Source organism: Sus scrofa, chromosome 12, assembly GCF_054392235.1.
Source record: "Sus scrofa isolate SSC_HxYL_T2T_F1_AM1 chromosome 12, Sscrofa_HxYL_maternal_Yorkshire_Landrace_v2.0, whole genome shotgun sequence".
NCBI classification, from domain to species: Eukaryota; Metazoa; Chordata; class Mammalia; order Artiodactyla; family Suidae; genus Sus; species Sus scrofa.
The window spans coordinates 6068563-6089278 of NC_139394.1; the positions used below are offsets into that span (position 1 = coordinate 6068563).

General features: G+C 51.7%; 1 protein-coding gene and 1 long non-coding RNA gene across 8 annotated transcripts; one reads left to right on the forward strand and one right to left on the reverse strand.

The window, feature by feature from the left end:
• Positions 1 to 84: 84 nt before the first annotated feature.
• LOC102165522 (uncharacterized) lies at positions 85 to 7481 on the reverse strand. Its single transcript, XR_002336994.2, has 4 exons — positions 7358 to 7481; positions 7067 to 7168; positions 342 to 453; positions 85 to 203 (listed from the first exon to the last, which is right to left on the reverse strand). It is a non-coding gene; the product is annotated as an uncharacterized LOC102165522 (long non-coding RNA).
• On the forward strand, positions 7183 to 20286 carry SLC25A19 (solute carrier family 25 member 19). 7 transcript variants are annotated; one of them, XR_014820177.1, is made up of 9 exons: positions 7184 to 7258; positions 7730 to 7783; positions 9775 to 9944; positions 10325 to 10480; positions 12780 to 12950; positions 13962 to 14141; positions 14510 to 14693; positions 15916 to 16046; positions 18319 to 20286. XR_014820177.1 is itself a non-coding variant. In NM_001164514.1 (8 exon segments), coding segments are annotated over 6 exon segments (957 nt in total). In that variant the 5' UTR covers positions 7183 to 7258; positions 7730 to 7783; positions 9775 to 9812; the 3' UTR covers positions 18502 to 18956.
• Positions 20287 to 20716: the final 430 nt, after the last annotated feature.

Here is a 20716-nt window from a genome sequence, read left to right on the forward strand (position 1 = left end):
GTTCTTAACCGGCTGAGCCACAACAGGAAGTCCTGGTGAGTGGTTTTCCAATTGCTTGTTGCCCATTGGTATCTTTGTGAAACGCCTGTTCAAATCTCTTGCCTAATTTGTTTATTGGGTTGTTCATCTTTCTGTTGTCAACTTTACATCCAGATTTGAGGTTCCCGGAAGTAGTCACCCTTGAGTCTAGATGGGTAGAGAAGCTGCAGAGGAAGAAGACAGGTGGGTGGTTGGCATGGGGCGTGATGCCAAACCTCTCCTTTGTGACAGCGCTGCACCCGCTCTCCCATGCACGCAGTGGTGGGTAAAGACCCGCTTCCTACAGACACAGCAGGAAATACCTTCTCAAGGAAATCAACTCTTGAAAGTCACTGGACAGTGAATCCTCTTTTTCTCTTCTTTTTTTCCCCTCTTCGTTCGTTTACTGGTGTTTGAGTCATTTGCTGAGTAAATCTGAAAGGACAAAAAAAAAGGAAGTGCATCAGAAGTGTCTCTATCTTTGGCCCCTGTAGCCTGTCAGAACTTCTTCCAGAATTCTCCAACAGTTGTTGGTTCTTCATGATTTTCTCAAACTCAGAGTCCTACAGTTTAAAAAAATAAGCGAAGGAGTAAACAAAAATAGTGGAAACTTACGTCCACGCAAAAACCTACACATATTTTTAGCAGCTTTATTGATAAAACATGGAAGCAACGACGACGTCCTTCAGTGAATGACCAAGCCGAGTGACACCCCGAGACAGGGGACAATCATCCAGAGCTAAAAAGAAAAGAGCTGTCAAGATAGGTAAGTCATTTGAGGAGTTCCCGTTGTGGCTGAAGCGGACATGAGGCCGACTAGGAACGCTGAGGTTGCGGGTTCCATCCCTGGCCTTGCTCCGTGGGTTAAGGATCTGGCGTTGCCGTGAGCTGTGGTGTAGGTCGCAGACGAGACTCGGATCCTGTGTTGCTGGGGCTCTGGTGTAGGCCGGCAGCTACAGCTGCGATTCAACCCCTAGCCTGGGAACCTCCATATACCCCAGGTGCGGCCCTAAAACACACACACAAAAAAAGATATGTAAGTAATTTGAGTATGTATTACTAAGTGAAAGAAAGTCTTCAAGATGCAAAAAAAGCCAACAACCCAATGGAAAAATGGGCAAAAGACCTGAATAGACTGTTCTCCAAAGAAGATATACAGATGCCCAACAAGCACGCGAAAAAAGGCTCCATGTCACTGATTACGAGAGAAATGCAAATCAAAACCACCATGAGATAGCACCTCATACCCGTCAGAATGGCCGTCATTAATAAGTCCACAAATAACCAATGCTGGAGGGGCGTGGAGAAAAGGGAACCCTCCTGCACTGTTGGGGGGAATGTAAGCTGGTACAGCCACTGTGGAGGTCGGTATGGAGGTACCTTAGACATCTATCCATAGAACTACCATATGACCCAGCCACCCCACTCTCGGGCACCTATCCGGACAAAACTTTCCTTGAAAAAGACACGTGCACCCGCATGTTCACGGCAGCTCTGTTCACAAAAGAAAGTCTCCAAGATGGAAGACACTCTGATTTGTTCATTGCTACATGCTCAGCTCTAAGAGTGTCTGGCCATAGAGACCCTCGGTAAATATTTGATGGGGAAACATAATGATGGGATAGAGGCCCTTCCTCTGAACCTCAGTCGTAAGAAGGGAGAAAGAAACAAGGGCAGCCTGGGATGATCAGCTAAGCTGTGTATCCCCCATTCAGTGTCTCTCCAGTTGGAGACCACCAACCAAAATGCTTATTCCCAGGCCGTGGGCCAGATCTGCTTGGTCACAACGTCTGTCCTCTTGGAGACGGTCATCTGCCTTTTTCCATAAGCACCCAGATGATGCTTGTTTAAGCTGCAGCGAAGAACCCTTCCCGAGGCTCACTACAAATGCAGATTTTGTTTTAGATCCGTGGAGGTCCAGGGGCAGCAAGGACTGGGTTGGACCCCCTGTAGTCCCCCCCCCTTTTACTTCTCTTTTTTTTTTAAGGCCGAAGCCCACAGCACACGGAAGTTCCCAGGCTAGGGGTCAAATGGGAGCAGCAGCTGCTGGCCTACGCCACAGCCACAGCAACACCAGATCCTTAACCCACTGAGGGAGGCCAGGGATGGACCCCGCATCCTTATGGATACTAGTCAGGTTCATTTCCACTGAGCCACGCACGAGGGGAGCTCCCAACCCCTTATTCTTCCTAGCCGGAGAAACTGCAGTCCAGAGGAAAGAGTGCCCTGCCAAAGAGCCACAGCAAGTCGCCCCTGGCCCTCAGAACCCTTTCAGATGGCATGGCTGAGCACCCTCAGGCAGTAAGAGATTCTGCCTGACTTCTCTCTGATCAATAAGATCATTGGCTTAGACCGCTGATAAATACAAACTCTATCTGGTCAAGGCCAAGGAGGTATTTCCTCCCTCCGAGGAGGTGGGGAAAGTCCAAAAGAACCTTTACTAGTCTATTTAGGGCACATGGTGATGAGATCACAGGAGGACTCACTTCCCCAAGTTGACGGGAACCATTATTTTCTGGTTTCTCTTTTCACATGATTTGATTTACTTAGTATATTTAACTTAAAATGAAATAATCCGATTTTCAGTATGCAAACGCTAGAACCAGACCGTAAGCCCAAGAAAACTGGCACCTGCCACGAGTCTTATCGCATCTTGGCCACCAATTTGCCATCTCATCTCGGAGGACCTTTGGCATATCTCTTAGCCCCTCTGGCCTTGAGTCCTTCTAGTTCTCATGATCTGGGGTTTTCTAACTCACTCTACAACTACGCCTGTGGCCAAGAGTCCTGCTGGCTTATCTGTCGAATGACCGTTGGGAGGCCTTTGCTAAAATGTGGGCTCCTTCTAGTCCAGGAGAACAAAGTAGAACAAACATCTCAATAGCCAAAGAGATTATCTGCAGAGAGGTTAGTGGTCAGCCCACGAAACTGATGGAAAATGAAGATATAACACGGTGGCTGGGGGCTCATGGGGGAAATAAGGCAATCTGTACACAAGGGGACAGAGAACATGAGTGATAAACTGGGTCCACCCTGCGGACAGAGTGGGAGACACTTTTTTCAAGAAGAGCAGGAAGTCAAATTTCTGCACCAGGCTCCGCCTGCTGCGGCCACCTTAACATTTTAGTTCCCAGTGGTGAGTGAGTGTAGCACTTAGGTTGAGGGGGAAAAAAAGCAGAAGAGAAAATTTGGTGTGCCCAGGAACAAGTGATTTTCAACAAAGGTGTAAAAGGTAATTCAGCAAGGAAAAAAAAAAAAAAATAGACTTTTCTGGACTTCCCATTGTGGCTCAGCAATAACGAACCCGCTCAGTATCCATGAGGATGTGGGTTTGATCCCTGGCCTCGCGCAGTGGGTTAAGGGTCTGGCATTGATGCAAGCTGTGGTGTAGGTGGCAGGCATGGCTGGGATCTGGCGTAGCTGTGGCTGTGGGGTAGGCCGGCAGCTGCAGCTCCAGTTCAACCCCTAGCCTGGGAACTTCCATATGCCGCGGGTGCGGCCCTAGAAAGACCAAAAAAAAAAAAAAAAAAAAAAAAAAAACAAAAAAACTTTTCAACGAAAACAGTTTTCTAGGTATTGGAATAAGGAAATATCCAAGCGGAGGGGGGAAAGGGGGGGGGGAGAGCAGAAGGAGATCATTCTGTGTCTCACAGCATACACTAAAATTAACCCCCAATGCATCAGAGACCTCGATGGAACACCTACAACTGTAACATTTCTTTCTTTTTTTTTTTCGTCTTTTGTCTTTTTGTTGTTGTTGTTGTTGCTACCTCTTGGTTCTTGGGCCGCTCCCGCGGCATATGGAGGTTCCCAGGCTAGGGGTTGAATCGGAGCTGTAGCCACTGGCCTACGCCAGAGCCACAGCAACGCGGGATCCGAGCCGCGTCTGCAACCTACACCACAGCTCAAGGCAACGCCGGATCGTTAACCCACTGAGCAAGGGCAGGGACCGAACCCGCAACCTCATGGTTCCTAGTCGGATTCGTTAACCACTGCGCCACGACGGGAACTCCAACTGTAACATTTCTATTGGAAAACACAGGAGAAAAATCTTTATGACCCTTAATTAGGCAAGGATTCTTAGGTATGATACCAAAAATATGATGCATAAAAGGAAAAAAAATCAATAGATTAGACTTCATTAAAATTAAGATCTTAGGGGTTCACATCCCAAGGGGAAACAAGTACGACTAGCATCCATGAGGACACAGGTTTGATCCCTGGCCTCGATCAGTGGGTGAAGGATCCCACGTTGCTGTGGCCGTGGTGTAGGCCAGCAGCTACAGCTCTGATTCGACCCCTAGTCTGGGAACCTCCATATGCCACAGGTGTGGCCCTAAAAGACAAAAAAGTTAAAAAAAAAAAAGTAAATAAATAAAATTAAGAACTTGGAGTTCCTGCTGTGGCACAGTGGGTTAAGAATCCAGACACAGTGGCTCAGATCATGGGGGAGGCTCGGCTTGGATCCACGGATTGGCGCAGTGGGTTAAAGGATCCGGCGTTACTGCAGCCGCAGCATAGGTTGAAGCTTTGGCTGGGATTCAGTCCCTGACCTGGGAACTTCTGCATGCGGCGGATGGGGCCAACAAAAGCGTAACATTTATAGGTCAATCAGGGAAATGTAAACACTAATTTGATATTTGATAATATTAGGAAGTTATTGTTTTGGGAGGTGGGTGACAGTTTGGTGGATGTATTTTTTTTTTTTTTTGTCTTTTGTCTTTTTGGTTTTTGTTGTTGTTATTGTTGCTATTTCTTGGGCCGCTCCCGCGGCATATGGAGGTTCCCAGGCTAGGGGTTGAATCGGAGCTGTAGCCACCGGCCTACGCCAGAGCCACAGCAACGCGGGATCCGAGCCGCGTCTGCAACCTACACCACAGCTCACGGCAACGCCGGATCGTTAACCCACTGAGCAAGGGCAGGGACCGAACCCGCAACCTCATGGTTCCTAGTCGGATTCGTTAACCACTGCGCCACGACGGGAACTCCAGGTGGATGTATTTTTAAAAAGGGAACACTCACCTTTCTTTTTTGAGAGTTGCAATGTTTATTTCAGATTTGTTTTTGTTTGTTTGTTTGTTTGTTTGTTTTTGGCCAGACAGCAGCGACCAGAACCACAGCAGCGAGAACACAGGAATCTTGACCCGCTAGACCATCACTTGTCTTTTAAAGATAAGCTTCTAACACTTGTCTTTTAAAGATACATTTTGAGGTGTTCCCCCTGGTGGTGCAGCCTGTTAAGGATCCAGTATCATCACTGCTGTGGCTTAGGTTGCTACTGTGGCATAGGTTTGATCCCCAGGTCTGGGAACTTAAAAATGCTGCAGGAGAGAATCCCCCCCCCCCAAGAAAAAGATACATTTTGAGATGCTTACTGGTAAAAATCACATGATATCTGGCATTTACTTAAAAATAATGTTGGGGGTGATATAAGGGGGAAGAACAAATCTGTCTCCATATTGGATCTGTTTCTTCTACTTTATCCTTTGTATACTAGTGCATTTGCTACAAGTTAATCACTAAAGGGACGTTACCTCTAAGCTTAAATTATACAAGATCCCTATCTCTGGGAACTCTGTCTCCCACGAAATGAGAGTTAAGCTAAGATAGCTTTGTTGGAAGTTCCTGTTGTGACTCACTGGTAACGAGCCCAACTAGTATCCATGAGGATGCGGGTTCGATCCTCGCTCGGTGGCTTAAGGATCCAGTGTTTCCAGGAGCTGTGGTGTAGGTCACAGACGAGGCTTGGATCCTGAGCTGCTGTGGCTATGGCGTAGGCTGGCAGCTGAAGCTCTGAGTCGACCCCTAGTCTGGGAACTTCCATATGCCATGGGTGCGGCCCTAAAAGCCAAAAAAAGAAAAAAGAAAAAATTGCTTTGTTCAGCTCCCAGGAAACCTCCTGACCAGGCCCATCTGTGTGACTGCAGGAAAGAATAAATTAACACATCCCTTCTGAGGCTGACTGGAACCAGGAACTGTGTGACTCCCTCATAAAAGAAGCCGGAATTCTAACCCAGGCCAGACAGTTCTTTGGGACAAGAGTCCACCATCTTCTCAGTCTGCTGGCATTCTCAATAAAGTCATTATTCCTTGCCCCCAAAACTCCTCTTTCATTTTTTTTTTTTTTAATTTTCCTCTTCCAATTTATTGGCTTGTCCTGCAGTGAGGCCAATAAATTGAGTCTGGACTCCGCACCAGTGGCACATAGCTGCTGGTATAGAGGAAATGAGACTGACCAAGGGTTGGTTAATTGCTGAAGTTCAGTAATGACTATATGGTGGCTCATTGAGCTGGTCTCTCTACTACTGCATATGCATGAAAAGATTTTAAATTGTGCAATAAAGGAGATCCTGCAGTGCCAAAAGGTGTTAAGAATCCAGTGTTGCCACAGCTGAGATTTAGGTCACAGCTGAGGTTCGGATTCGATCCCTGGTCCGGGAACTTCCGTAGGCCACAGGACAAAAGAAAAAAAAAATTAAAAATAGATATTGTGCGTCAAAATGATTGCACTAATGTAAAAAACAATTTATTTAAAAATCAGGAAGAAATACTGTCCTGCAAAACGCTGATGCTATTTGCGTAAGAAAGGTAGGATGAGTCATTTCCCCTTTATTTCTACATTTTCTGTAATATGTCTATGTATTTTTATTTTCCTAAGGGCAAACAAAACCTCTGTATTTTTGCCGTCCCCATCTTGGACTTAAAAACTCATCTATTCCCTCCTCCATGGCCTCCAGGCTTTGATTAAGCTTCCCGCCATCTTTTCCAAGTTTAGATTATCCGGATTCTGGAACTACGACGGTTTTGAGGAAAGGAGGTCAAGTCCAGAACGCCCTAAACTTCCGCCGGCCAGCAGGCTGATCTAAAGCGCGGGCCACTTTGCACCGCGACCTCCAAGTACGCAGTCTGGCTTGGGACCCGCCTCCTTCCAACGCGTGGGTTATATTTGCGCACGCGTGCGCCGAGGGACTACATCTCCCAGGAGGCTCTGCGCCTCGCGGGGTAAGGGGGCGGTGAAAACAACCTTGGTAGCGAAGGACTACATTACCCAGAGGTAACTTGAGAGGCGTTGGTCCAGGGGCGGCTTGCAACCATTGGTTCAGCGTCTGTCGGAAGCTGCGCGGTGATTGGTCCCGAAGCCCGTCGGTTCCTGCCAAGAGCAGTTAAATTTTGCTGTTAGCGTGCGCGAGAAGGGAGGGAGAGAAGAGCGCGGAGAGTTCTGCCGCGCCCTCTGAGCTGGGTGAGTGACCTTTACCTCCTCCCTCCTGGCACTTTTCTCGGGGACCTGCACCGTCGCTCCCCTGCTCCCCGGGAGGGGCCCACACGCGCAAGTACTCACGCGGGGGCTGGGACTGTACCCACACGTGTCACGTCTGACGTGAGAAGCATCTTCAGGGACGCAGGGAGCAAAATCCTGGACACGCCCCGGGCACTTCTACACGCGGGAGCCCACCTCGCGGGTGTCTTCTCTGACTCGGAGAGAAAAAACACGCTCAAAGGCACACGTGGACATCTGTGTCCACACGTGGGCACATCTGCAGAGACTCTCAGCTGAGCCCAGGGGCACACACGCTCACCGCGGGAGACCTGCATAGCTGCTGCAGTAGTAAAAGGGGAGTGGCTAAGGGAGACACCAGCGGCTCCCTATCTTCTGAATACTGAATTGTATCATACATGTAATCATATTTCATTTTTTATCTTGTCTCTTCAGATTAAATATCAAGGCTTTTTGGTACAAGAAGGAAATTTTGAACCCGCAGAAAAAGTAAGGCCACTACTGAATTGTGATTTACAAGCCCTTTCACGTGTAAAAAAATTTTACCTTTCTTACAGAGCTTATCACACATGATATCTTGGATGTTCCTTCCAGGAATCTGGCTAGGCAGGGCCACCATCATTACCATTTTCCAGAAGAAAATGAAACCTGCTAGGGGTCCAATCTGAGATATAGCCACGGGCCTACACCACAGTCACAGCAACGCAGGATCTGAGCCGAGTCTGTGACCTACACCTCAGCTCAAAGCAATGGCAGATCTTTAACCCACTGAGCAAGGTCGGGGATTGAACCTTTGTCCTCATGGATGCTGGTCAGATTTGTCTCTGCTGAGTCATGAAGGGAACTCCCTTCTTTTTTTTTCTTATAAAGTAGTTTTCTATTTATTTATTTATTCTTAGGACCACACCCATAGCATATAGAGGTTCCCAGGCTAGAGGTCAAATTGGAACTGCAGCTGTGAATCTACACCACAGCTCACAGCAATGTGGGATCCTTAACCCACTGAGTGAGGCCAGGGATCGAACCCGCATCCTCATGGATCCTAGTAGGATTCTTAATCCACTGAGCCACAGCAGGAACTCCCTGAACTCAGGCTTCTTGATTTGAGGTGTAAGATTATGTCCAGCTATACAGAACGCCTACTTATAGAAATGCCCCCTTCTTGACAGCAGGGAACCAGCACTGCTCAGCGTGACCTTTGAGGGTGTGCAGAGAAGTTAGCGAGGAATGGGCACATTCCTGGCAAGGGTGGGGAGGTTTCATACCATTAGACTTTTTTGGGGTGGCGAGGGGGGGCTATACCTGCTGCGTATGGAGGTTCCAGGCTAGAGATTGAATTGGAGCTGCAGCTGCTGGCCTTCGCCTCAGCCACAGCAATGTCAGATCCGAGCCGCATCTTCGACCTACACCACAGCTCACGGCAACACTGGATCCTTTGACACACTGAGCAAGGCCAGGGATTGAACCTGCATCCCCATGGATACTAGTCAGATTCTTAACCCATTAAGCCACTGTGGGAATTCCGCCACTAGACTTTAATAAGACATTATTTTAAAGTACTTTGCTGATAGAGCCCCGTGGAAATGTCTGGTCAATTTCAAGGATGGATTGGAGTACTACTTTGGTACTTTCAGAAATATTCGGGTTTGGGGCTGAGGGACTGGTACAGACAGAGTTCCAGGGAGAGTGAGCGGAGAAAAAGAAACAACAGTGGGGCGAAGGTGTCCCTGTGTGGGCCCTGACTTCCCTGTTACTAGAGGTGGTCAAAAAAACTAGGTTATTCTGAGGTCCCTTCTGAAATTTTTTTTTGACCACGCCCAGAGCATTCAGAAGTTCCCAACCCAGGGATCAAACCTGTACTACGGCAGCGACCTGAGCCACAGCAGTGACAACACCAGATCATTAAGTGCTAGGCCATCAGGGAACTCCTGATCTAGTCTTTTTTTTTTTTTTTTCTTTTTAGGGCCGTACCTGGGGTGTATGGAAGTTCCCAGGCTAGGGATCCAATCAAGGCCTATGCTACAGCCACAGCAACGTGGGGTCCAAGCCTCATCTGTGACCTGAACCACAGCTTGCAGCAACGCTAGATCCTTAACCCACTGAGTGAGGCCAGGGATCGAACCCATGTCCTCATGGATACTAGTCAGATTTGTTACTATTGAGCCACAATGGGAACTCCAAATGTCTGTTATGTAAATGTTGTAAAGAAGAGTAAAGCAGGATAAGCAGAGTAAAGGGGTGGATAAGGGCGTTGCTCGCTGTGGGCTGTGGGCTGGTCGGGGATGGGGGGGTTGCTCGCTGTGGGCTGTGGGCTGGTTGGGGATGGGGGGGTTGCTCGCTGTGGGCTGGTCGGGGGTGGGGGCGTTGCTCGCTGTGGGCTGTGGGCTGGTCGGGGGTGGGGGCGTTGCTCTGAGGAGTGATGGTTGAGCAGACACCCTAAGAACTTGCTCTGGTATTGACTCCGAGTCTCTTGCGTTTAGCTTGAAGCTGATGGACGTTGTGTGGTCCAGGGGCAGGGATGGTGGGCTATGACCCCAGAGCAGATGGCAGGAATATCTCCAATCTCGAGGTGGCAGTGGCTGGATCTGTCTCTGGACTTGTCACTCGGGCGATGATCAGCCCCTTGGACGTCATCAAGATCCGTTTCCAGGTAACCTTCTCCCCCCTGTTCCGTGTAACGGGCTGCAGGACCAGTTCACTCTTTTTGGCCAAAGCAGTTCCTAGAGCTTGGAATTTTGTTAGGAAGAGGCCCTTTGTTACCCTCTCTGAAATTCTTTCTTTCCTTTTTCTTTTTTGGCTGCCCCACAGCATATGGAGTTCCTGGGCCAGGGATCAGATCTGAGCCACCGTCACAACCTGAGCTGCAGCTGCGGCAACACCGGATCCTTAACCCGCTGTGCCGGGCCAGGGATCAGCCTGTGCCCCCGCGCTCCAGAGATGCCCCTGATCCCATCGCGCCACAGGGGGAACATCTGACATTCTTTCTTCTCACCCCACTGCAGTTCTGACTACTTCAGTTTTGATTCCCAGCTTCAGATTGAGCGCCTGTCTCGCAGTGACCCCAATGCAAAATACCACGGGATCCTACAGGCCGGGAGACAGATTTTGCAAGAGGAGGGCCCAACGGCGTTCTGGAAAGGACACATCCCAGCCCAGCTTCTCTCCATAGGCTATGGAGCTGTCCAAGTAGGTGGCAGGGGAACCAGCCAGGCCCCTGGGGTCACATTGAGCAATGGGGGAGCCCAGGATGATGATGGGGCCTGCAGAGGCACTGCCCGAGGTAGGGCAGCAGGAGGCAGGCAGCACATTTCTCACTGATCTTGGCCAGAAAGCTACCTGACAAATGAAGACAGAGTCACACTGAGCTCTGGCTCCCCCACTTTTGTCTCCCCACCCTGGGGACTTAACGACCCCTGAATATGAGGTGAGACAAGTCAGAGACTGTCTTGATGCCAGGGCCCTGGAGGGCTTGGCAAATGGCCGTGCAAATGCTCTTCCTTTTTCAAAATAGCGTTTTCACCTCTGTGCTTCCTTCGAGCTGTCCAGCAGCCCTGTGAGGAAGGTGAAATAGGCATTTATATGAGTCACAGAGAGGTTAGGTGAGCTGCCCAAAGCCGCACAGCCTCTAGGTGGTGAGGCTGGGATTAGGATTTAGGCTTCTTTTCTTTTTTGGGGGGCCTTACTGCATATGGAAGTTCCTGGGTTAGGAGGTGAATCTGAGCTGCAACTGCTGGTGTACATCACAACAGCCATGGCAATGCCAGGTCTGAGCCGCATCTGCAACCTGTGCCACAGCTCATGGCAACACCGGATCCTTTTGGGGGGGTGCAAAGGAGAAAAAATAGCTTTATTGCTTTGCCAGGCAAAGGAGGGTCACAGCGGGCTAATACCTCAAAGACTGTGCCCCGCTTAGGAGAGACTGGGAGGTGGTTTGAGTCTGGGGAGTGAAAAATAGGACTGCAGATAAGGATCAGGGGAGAGGCAAGCTTGTATTGTTTTCCAAGCTGGGGTTCAGGGGTTGGGTGGTCTTCTGTTGAGGTTCAGGTTCTTCATGCCTCTGTGCAGAAGGAATTTAGCAAGAGACGAAGTGGAAGGCAAGAAATCGATTTTTTAATTTAATTTTTATTTTTTTGCTTTTTCAGGCTATGGCATATGGAGGTTCCCAGGCTAGGGGTCTAATCAGAGCTGCAGGTGCCAGCCTACACCACAGCCACAGCAACGTGGGATCCGAGCCGCGTCTGCAACCTACACCACAGCTCACGGCAACGCAGGATCCTTAACCCACTGAGTGAGGCCAGGGATCAAACCTGCAACCTCATGGTTCCTAGTCAGATTCCTTCCCAATGCGTCACGATGGGAACTCGCAAGAGATAGGTTTATTAAGATAGGACGCTTGTGAGAGATGCGAGTGGGCAGGCAAAGAGGTTCTGCCCACACCGCATCCATAACCCACTGAGCGAGGAAAGGGATCAAATCTGCATCGTCACGGATACTAGTCAGGCTGGCTTCTGCCGAGCCACAAGGGAAACTCCTTCTCGTGTATTTTCTTACCCTTTGAGTATTTGGCTCTGCTCCAAGTATAAGATGATATCTGAAGAGTTCCTGTAGTGGCGCAGTGGAAACAAATCCAACTAAGAACCAGGAGGTTGCAGGTGCATCCCTGACCTTGCTCAGTGGGTTGAGGATCCCGTGTTGCCATGGCTGTGGTGTAGGCCGGCAGCTGTAGCTCCCATTAGACCCCTCGCCTGGGAACCTCCATATGCCACAGGTGCAGCCCTGAAAAGCAAACAAAAAAGAAACACAAATAAAATGGTATCCGAGCTTTGCATAAAGTGATATGTTTATTGTATTCTGTCACTGCTCAAGAAATACCTCCTGGAGTTGCCGTCGTGGCGCAGTGGAAATGAATCTGACTAGGAACCATGAGGATGCAGGTTTGATCTCTGGCCTCCTCAGTGGGTTAAGGATCCAGCGTTGCCATGAGCTGTGGGGTAGGTCATAGATGCAGCTCAGATCCCCAGTTGCTGTGGCTGTGGCATAGGCCAGCATCTACAGGTCCAATTCGACCCCTAGCCTGGGAACCTCCATGTGCCTCAGGTATGGCCCTAAAAAGACCAAAAAAAAAAGTACCTCCTGGGAGTTCCCATTGTGACTTTGTAAGTTAAGAATCTGACTGGTATCCTTGAGGATGCAGGTCTGGTCCCTGGCCTTGCTCAGTGGGTTAAGGATGCAGTAATGCTGAAAGCTATGGTGTAGGTCACAGACTGGCTCAGATCTGATGTTGCTGTGCCTGTGGTGCAGGCCAGCAGCTACAACTCCTATTCCACCCCTAGCCTGGGAACTTCCATATGCCATGGGTGCAGCACTAAAAAAAAAAGAAAAGAAAAAGAAGAGTATTTCCTGGTCCCTAGGACTTGGCCCCACCTGAGTCATGGGGGGTGCATTTAGGGGGCATCTGTCCATGATGTCACTCACTCTTGCACAGTTTTTGTCATTTGAGGTGCTGACCGAGCTGGTGCACAGGGCCAGTGTGCGAGATGCCCGCGACTTCTCTGTCCACTTCGTCTGCGGCGGCCTGTCTGCCTGCGTAGCCACCCTCACCATGCATCCCTTGGATGTGCTGCGAACCCGCTACGCAGCTCAGGGTGAGCCTAGGGTGAGTGACTGGGCCAGAGAAGGGGCACCTGAGGGGTGGAGGGTGTCCCGGGGTGGGGGCTCTTTCCTTAGATGGAACAGAGCTGAGGGAGCCTGGGGTTTTTCAGCCCATCTGTCAGCCCGTTCCTGTGCCCAACACCAGGCAGGGCGCTCACAGCCTCTCCGGGGAGACAGACCCTTCGGGGGAAGGCGGACAAATAGCAGACAGGGAGGGCATCTGGGAAGATGAGACCTGAGAGCCTCTGGCTGTACCACTGCGATGGTGGTTTGGGTTTCCAGGAAGAATGCATTGGAGAAAGTGGATCACCGAGTCAGACCGGAGGAAGGACTAACCCTGAAATCGAGCCCACACCATAGTCTGTTTCCTGGATGTATATACATAAGACCATGGGATGTGGTTCCTGGGGAATGATGTTTTCCTTAAGAATTTGATCTGGGGAGTTCCCATCGTGGCTCAGTGGTTAATGAATCCGACTAGGAACCATGAGGTGGCAGGTTCTATCCCTGGCCTGGCTCAGTGGGTTAAGGATCCAGCGTTGCCGTGAGCTCTGTGGCGTAGGTTGCAGACGCGGCTCGGATCCCGCGTTGCTGTGGCTGTGGTGTAGGCTGGCAGCTACAACTCCAATTAGACCCCTAGCCTGGGAATCTCCATATGCCTTGGAAGCAGCCCTAGAAAAGACAAAAAGACAAAAAAAAATTTCATCTGGGATAAGGTTAGAATAACTGGTTTCAGCTCTGCTGGGGTTTCAGCCTTTAGGAAAAGTCTATGAGAAGGAAAAGGGCAAGACAGTGTTAAGAAAAGGGAACAGGGAGTTCCCATGGTGGCTCAGAGGTTAACGGACCCGACTAGGAACTGTGAGGTTGCGGGTTCAATCCCTGAGCTCCCTCAGTGGGTTAGGGATCTGGCGTTACCGTGAGCTGTGGTGTTGGTCGCAGATGGGGCTCAGATCTGGCGTTGCTGTGGCTGTGGTGTAGGCCGGCGGCTACAGCTCTGATTCAACCCCTCATTCAGCCCCAGCAACACAGGATCCGAGCCTCGTCTGTGACCGACACCACAGCCCACGGCAACACAGATCCTTAACCCACCGAGCAAGGCTGGGGATGGAACCCACAACCTCATGGTTTCTAGTCGGATTCGTTTCCACTGCTCTGTGGCGGGAACTCCGTCGTGTCCTTTTTTTAGATTCCACATGTGAGTGAGAGCGTTTGATGCGGGTGTCTCGCTGTCTGACTGACTTCACTTAGCACAGTCATTTCTCGGTCCATCCCTGTTGCTGCGCCTACCGTTCTTCCTTTCCTTTGAACGGCTGAGTAATATTCCCCTGTGTGTGTAGGTACCACGTCTTCTTGATCCACTCCTCTGTCGATGGGCAGTTAGGTTGCTTCCACGTCTTGGCTGTCGCGAGTAGTGCTGCTGTGCACATGGGCGTCCGTGTGTCTTTTCGAGTCATGGTTTTCTCTGGACCCAGTGGCTGGTTTCTGGCCGAGGGGGAGTGTGTGTGGCGGGCTGTGTTCTCGGGCTAAAGCGACGTCGCTTACTCGAGTGGCACGTGTGGTCAGGTGTACAGAGCCCTGCGAGACGCCGTGGTGACCATGTACAGGACGGAAGGCCCCGCGGTCTTCTACAAAGGCCTGACCCCGACCCTGCTGGCCATCTTCCCCTACGCCGGCTTCCAGTTCGCCTTCTACAGCTCCTTGAAGCATGTGGGCGAGTGGGCCATGCCCTCCGAGGACAAGACGGACGGTGAGCCCGCCCTCGCGGGGAGGGAATCGGGGCCTGTTCCTGAGCCCTAGCATCTCTTTCTTTCTTTTTTCCTTTTTTCAAAAATTATTAGAGTTGATTTATAATATCTCTTTCTGAGTCAGGTAGGAAAGAAGCTAAGACACCGCAGATCTCTGACCACCCCCCCTCCCCCGCTCTGTCTGTAGCCAACAAAACAAACAAATCCTGAGTTCCCATCGTGGCCTAGCAGTTAACGAACCTGACTGGTATCCACGAGGACACGGGTTCGATTCCTGGCCTTGTTCAGTGGATTAAAGATCCAGTGTTGCCATGAGCTGTGGTGTAGGTTGCAGATGTGGCTTGGCTCTGGCATTGCTGGTTGCTGTGGCTCTAGCGTAGGCCTGCGGCTACAGCTCCGATTGGACCCCTAGCCTGGGAACCCCCATATGCCTTGGGTTTGGCCCTGAAAAGCAGCAAAAGAAAAAAAAGACAAAACAAACAAATCCATTCGCTCAGATGACTTTATTTCTTCCAGTTCCTGCCACACCCATCGATGGCATGCAGCTTTTGGTCCTGTGTCAAAGGCCCTACTTGCAAACAGTCCATCTTACTTGTGGGTTGGGTTGGGTTGGGTTGGGTTTGGGGAGGGCAGAGGTGGGGGCAGTTCTGTTCCCTCTCAATCCAGGAGCTGAGTCACGTGGCAGAGCCCTAAAAGCCCTTATTGCCTCCAGCTGGGCCATTACTGCTAAAGGCTCGCACCTCTTCTGCCACCAGCCTGTCCAGTCTGCAGTCTGTTCTCACTGTTGTTGTTGTTGTTGTTGTTGTTTGTCTTTTTAGGGCCACACCTACAGCATATGGAGGTTCCCAGGCTAGGGGTCCGATTGGAGCTGTAGCTGCCGGACTACGCCACAGCCACAGCCACGCCAGATCCATGCCAAGTGTGCAACATACACCACAGCTCACGGCAATGCCAATCCTTAACCCACTGAGCGAGGCGCGGGATCGAACCCATGTCCTCATGGATACTCGTCGGATTCCTTTCTGCTGAGTCACAACGAGAACTCCCGTTCTCATTCTTGCCGAAAGTGGCTGAGTCTGGTTCTCCCGCTCCTGGATTAAATTCTTCTGAGGTTGAGGTTGCCTGTGGGTTTTGTTTCATGGTGGAGGATTAGATTCCGGAACCTTGACGTTTACCTAGATTGCGTTTCTCTCATTTCCCACCTCAATCACTTGTCTGGTTCAGGAAACTTCAAAAACCTGCTTTGTGGCAGTGGAGCTGGAGTCATTAGCAAGACCCTGACGTACCCCCTGGACCTCTTCAAGAAACGGCTGCAGGTCGGAGGGTTTGAGCAGGCCCGAGCCTCCTTTGGCCAGGTGAGCGGTCCCCTGCAGACAGGGCTGGTCCTTGCCGCTTGCTGGGCATGGGAAGGAACCAGGGTCAGCTCCTGCCCCCACGGCCCTCTCGCCTCCACCCTGTGCCCGGGGACCCCGGAGCACATGGAAGCCACAGGCAAGGCCCTGCGTGTACTGGGCGCTGTGCAGAGATGCTGGAGGGGGCACAGTGTTCAGGTCTAAACAGTGTTTAGTTCAGTTTGGGACCAAGTGTTTGCTGACAGAAGAAAGGGCCCAAGATATTAAAGAACAGAGAAAAGGAGGCTCACAGTGGGGCCCAGGGTGCTTTGCTTTTGCTGTAGGAGTTCCTGGAAAGGGGTGAGTTAAGTTTGATCAACCAAATTCTGTTTTAAATGCCCTAGAGGAGTTCCCGTTGTGGCGCAGCGGTAACAAATCTGACTAGTATCCATGAGGACATGGTTCGATCCTTGGCCTCGATCAGAGGGTTAAGGATCTGATGTTGCCTTAAGCTGTGGTGTAGGTCGCACACTCGGCGTGGATCTGGCGTGGCTGTGGCTGTGGTGTAGGCCGGCAGCAACAGCTCCAATTAGACCCCTGGCCTGGGAACCTCCATAGTGGTAGGTGCGGCCCTAAAACCTAAATAAATACATAAATTACTTCTCTTGCCACTCAGAGAAGCCCTGTGGCAGGCACTCCTGTAATGTTAGTTGTCACTCCCGGTCCGCTCGTATTTTCACCAGTTGGGTTTTCCTCTGTTCCTTTCGTGCAGTAAGGGCTCCCAAAGGAGCAGATGATAACGCGGGAGGTGGGGGGGAAGGCTGGGTCATTTCCGGGCTTTTTCCTCTGGAACCTGGACCCCGGAATGGCAAGGCATAAAGAAATGTGCCTGGCGATGGCAGAGGGGCAGGACCCCGCAGAGTAGGCAGCTCGGAGAGGAGGCAGCGCGTCTTCCTGATGGGGACAAAAAGAAGTGGGTTTGTAGTTGCGAGACATTTTCTCCGTAGAAAACTTGAAAGTGAGACAAAAAGATAGAAATCACAATGAAATCCAACACCCCCCCCCCCAGAGAAGCCCTTTAGCTGTAGTTTTTTCTTTTCTTTTTTTCTTCCTTCCTCTTTTCTTTTTTTTTTTTTTTTTTGCTTTTTAGGGCCACACCCGCGGTATATGGAACCTGCCAGGCTAGAGGTTGAGTTTCGAATCGGAGCTGTAGCCACCAGCCTACACCACAGCCACAGCCACAGCCACGCAGGATCTGAGCCACATCTGCGACCTATACCACAGCTCACGGCAACGACGGATTCTCAAACCGCTGAGCGAGGCCAGGGAGCGAACCCACAACCTCCTGGTTCCTAGTGGGGAATTCGTTTCCACTGCCCCAGCCACTGGTTTTCTCTGAGTGGCTTCGGTTTTGTTAGTCATTGTCTTTCTCTGACCTGCCTTCCTAAGCCCAACACCGCCAAGGTCCGATCCGCTGAGGTTTTTCTTCCTTTGTATAAATAGACGCAGGTACATTGTAACAGAAACGGGGTTACACACCAGGTTTTATCACCTTTTTTTCCATTTACCAACTTGTCTTGAAGAGATGCTTTGAATTCGGGCAGGGAGAGTGGGTGAGAGCCCAGGACCAAGAGGGGAGGCCCTGCTCTCAACAGAGATTTCGCGCCAGCAGGTGTGGCTGGGGGTGGGTGCCTCGGGAGGAGCGGTGGGGGACGAAGGCCGACCGGGGCCCAGGCCGAGGCCAGATGACGGAAGCCCTGGCCTCCAGGCTGCAGGGCTTCGGCTCGATTCTTTATCGCGTTCCTGTCATCCTCCTCGTCATCAGGAGTCCCTGAAGCTTCGGGAGGGGAGGAAGGCTTGAGCAGAGCTGTGCCTCGGGGACACGCCGAGTCACAGTTTGCAGTCAACTGGAGGTGGCCAGGCTGGAGGGGTGGCGCTGGTCAGGCTCAGAGCTAACGAGGGCCAGGTTCAGATCTGCTGCCGAGGGGACCAGGAGGGACAGGGGCACGTCAGAGGCACCTCTGGGCGGTGGGTCCAGAGCTCTCACTGGGTGCTTGAGAGCCCCTGGCCGTGGGAGCCTCCTGGGCAGGAAGCAGCTCTGTCCAGTGCTGATGTGCAGCCACTTCATCGGTTAAGGCTGCATTGGCCCAGTTGGAAGAGCAAGCATGAGGCTTATTCTGTCTTTTTTGTGTTCATTCCTGCCTCTGGCAAGTATTTCCGGGAGCTTGAGTGCCCCAGGCTGTGTTGACGAGAGAACCGAGTCCGTGTCCGTGTCTCCATCGCTTTCTCTCCCCAGGTTCGAAGCTACAAGGGCCTCCTGGACTGCGCCAGGCAGGTGCTGCGAGAGGAGGGCGCCCAGGGCTTCTTCAAAGGCCTGTCCCCCAGCCTGCTGAAGGCCGCCCTCTCCACGGGCTTCGTGTTCTTCTGGTATGAGCTCGTCTGTAACCTCTTCCACCGCCTGAGGAAGGCGGACAGCTAGCCTGGACAGCAGGAAGGGTGGCCTGGCCCCTTGCCCGGAGACGCCCTCCTGAGAGAAGACTCGATCCACAGTCTCGGGTTGTGCTGCGATCAGGTGCTGCCTGGACCCTGCTCCAGGCCAGCTGTCCTGACCACGAAGAGCTGGGCAGGAGCCGTAACTCCACCAGCTCGGACGCCACCAGGAGGGCAGAGGCGTTTCTCCACGCGACAGCATTTTCCTTGGTCTGCGGGAACCTGACCCTGCCCGTCAGAAGCTGGAAGCTGCCACCTGGCACAGACTCTAAGGGCAACAGCTGCCCTCCTGCATGTCTTACCTCGTCTGCCCGGAGAACTCTCCCGGCTCTGGGCGGAGCCGCAGCCCCCGTGTGAGGCAGGGATCCAGCCCTTTCCAGGGTCTGGTCCCCACACTTGACTTCTCTCTCCCACCGACTCACTTAATAGACATCAAGGCTGGAAGCAGGCTCCGTATCTTCTCTCCATCGCCCCATCCATCACATCCTTCACAAAGGAGGAGGGAAGGGAGCCCTGCTCGCCACTTGTAATTTTTTTTTCCTTTTCTAATTTTACTTTTATTTATTCATTTTTTTGTTATTTTCTTCTCTTATTTTTTTTTCCTACTTTCCTGAATTCTATTTTTCTCAGCATTTGCATCCCCCAGGCAGCTTTGCTTTTGCTCCTGGGTGAAGAATCCCAGCTGCGTTGCTCCTTTTATAAACCCAGCCAGGCTCAAATCTTCATGTCTAGAAGGCATCATTGGGCCTTCCTGTTGTGGCTCAGCAGGTTAAGAACCCAACTAGTATCCGTGAGGATGTGGGTTCGATCCCTAACCTCGCTCAGCGGGTTAAGGATCTGGCATTGCCATGAGCTGTGGTGTAGGTCACAGATGTGGCCAGGATCTGGCGTTGCTGTGGCTGTGGTGTAGGCTGGCGGCTACAGCTCCCATTAGACCCCCAGCCTGGGAACTTCAATATGCTGTGGATGCTGTGGGAGTGGCCCTAAAAAAAAGCTCATCATCACTCACTTCTCTCTCTGGGCAGGCCTGGCCCCAGCCTGTGGGCCTTGAGGGAAAGCAGATACTAAGCAGCCCTGCAGACTGGGGGGATGTGCTACGGGGAGGGGGTGTGGGTAAAGGCAGCACCCCTTTTCCCTGGTCTACCGGGGATCACCCCTCTTTCACTGGGGGGCTGGGTCAGCTCTCCTGGGTGGGTGGGAGCCTACAGCTGAGCCACTGGGCAGCCGCTGCCTGCTCAGGCTGCTCCTCCTGGGTCCAGCAAGGCGTTGTGTGCGTCCTCTGTAATCCCAGAAGGAAGGGGTTGAACAGGCAGCCTGGTGCGAGCACAGCTGGTGCCCTGGAGTCTTCAGGGCACAGGGGTTTGAGAGGTGAAGAAAATCTACAGAACATAACCACCACCTCCCCCCCAGGTCTCCTCACGCCCAGGCCCCCAGGGGAGCTCGGCCTGAGGGGTTGGCCCTGCAGAGGGAGCCCCACGCTGGCCTCACCTCGGCTCTAGCTCCAGCCTTCTTCCTAGCATGTGGTCTTGGGGGCTGTCACGGCTCTCAGTCCCTCTGGATCCTGGGCTCCTGCACGCCGTTACTGCTTCATCTCTGGTCTGGGGTTTTGTGATGTGTCTGGGACCCAGAATCCTGAAGCTGTCCTGCTCTTGGCAGCTGTGGCTGGGGGGCCCCCACACCCACAGGGGTTTGGCAGTCAAGGCTTGGGGCTACAGGGAGGCAGCTGCCTGAATGTATTTTTTATGAAATTCCATTGAAGTGAACTTGATTCTGAGATTCTGCTGAGACTGTCTTCCTTGTTCATTTTCTGCTGACCAGCTTGACAGGAGAGAGCTTTGGATACAGAAAACCGCCATGGACACTTCTTGTCTAATCGATGGGACAAGGCAGTTCTTTGCCAGCCTCTTCTGTGTGCCCTCCTGCAACCCAGGGCTGACCTCAGGGGTGGCCCTGTCTGGACTGCTGCGCCCCGTGCCTCCCCCCAGCCCCAACCAAGACAGACTGAGCCAGGGGGCTTGCGCAACCTCAGGGTCACTCCTAACACCTCCCCTCTGCAAGCTGGCACCTGGGACCCTTTCTCTTGGGTTAGCCCATTGATTTTCAACTAGTTTTACCATTAAATAGCGTGTGTATTTGGAGTAGGAGAGGGGCTTAATGGGACTCGATCCGGCCCTTACCACCTTCCCGCTCTCACCTTGAGAGGT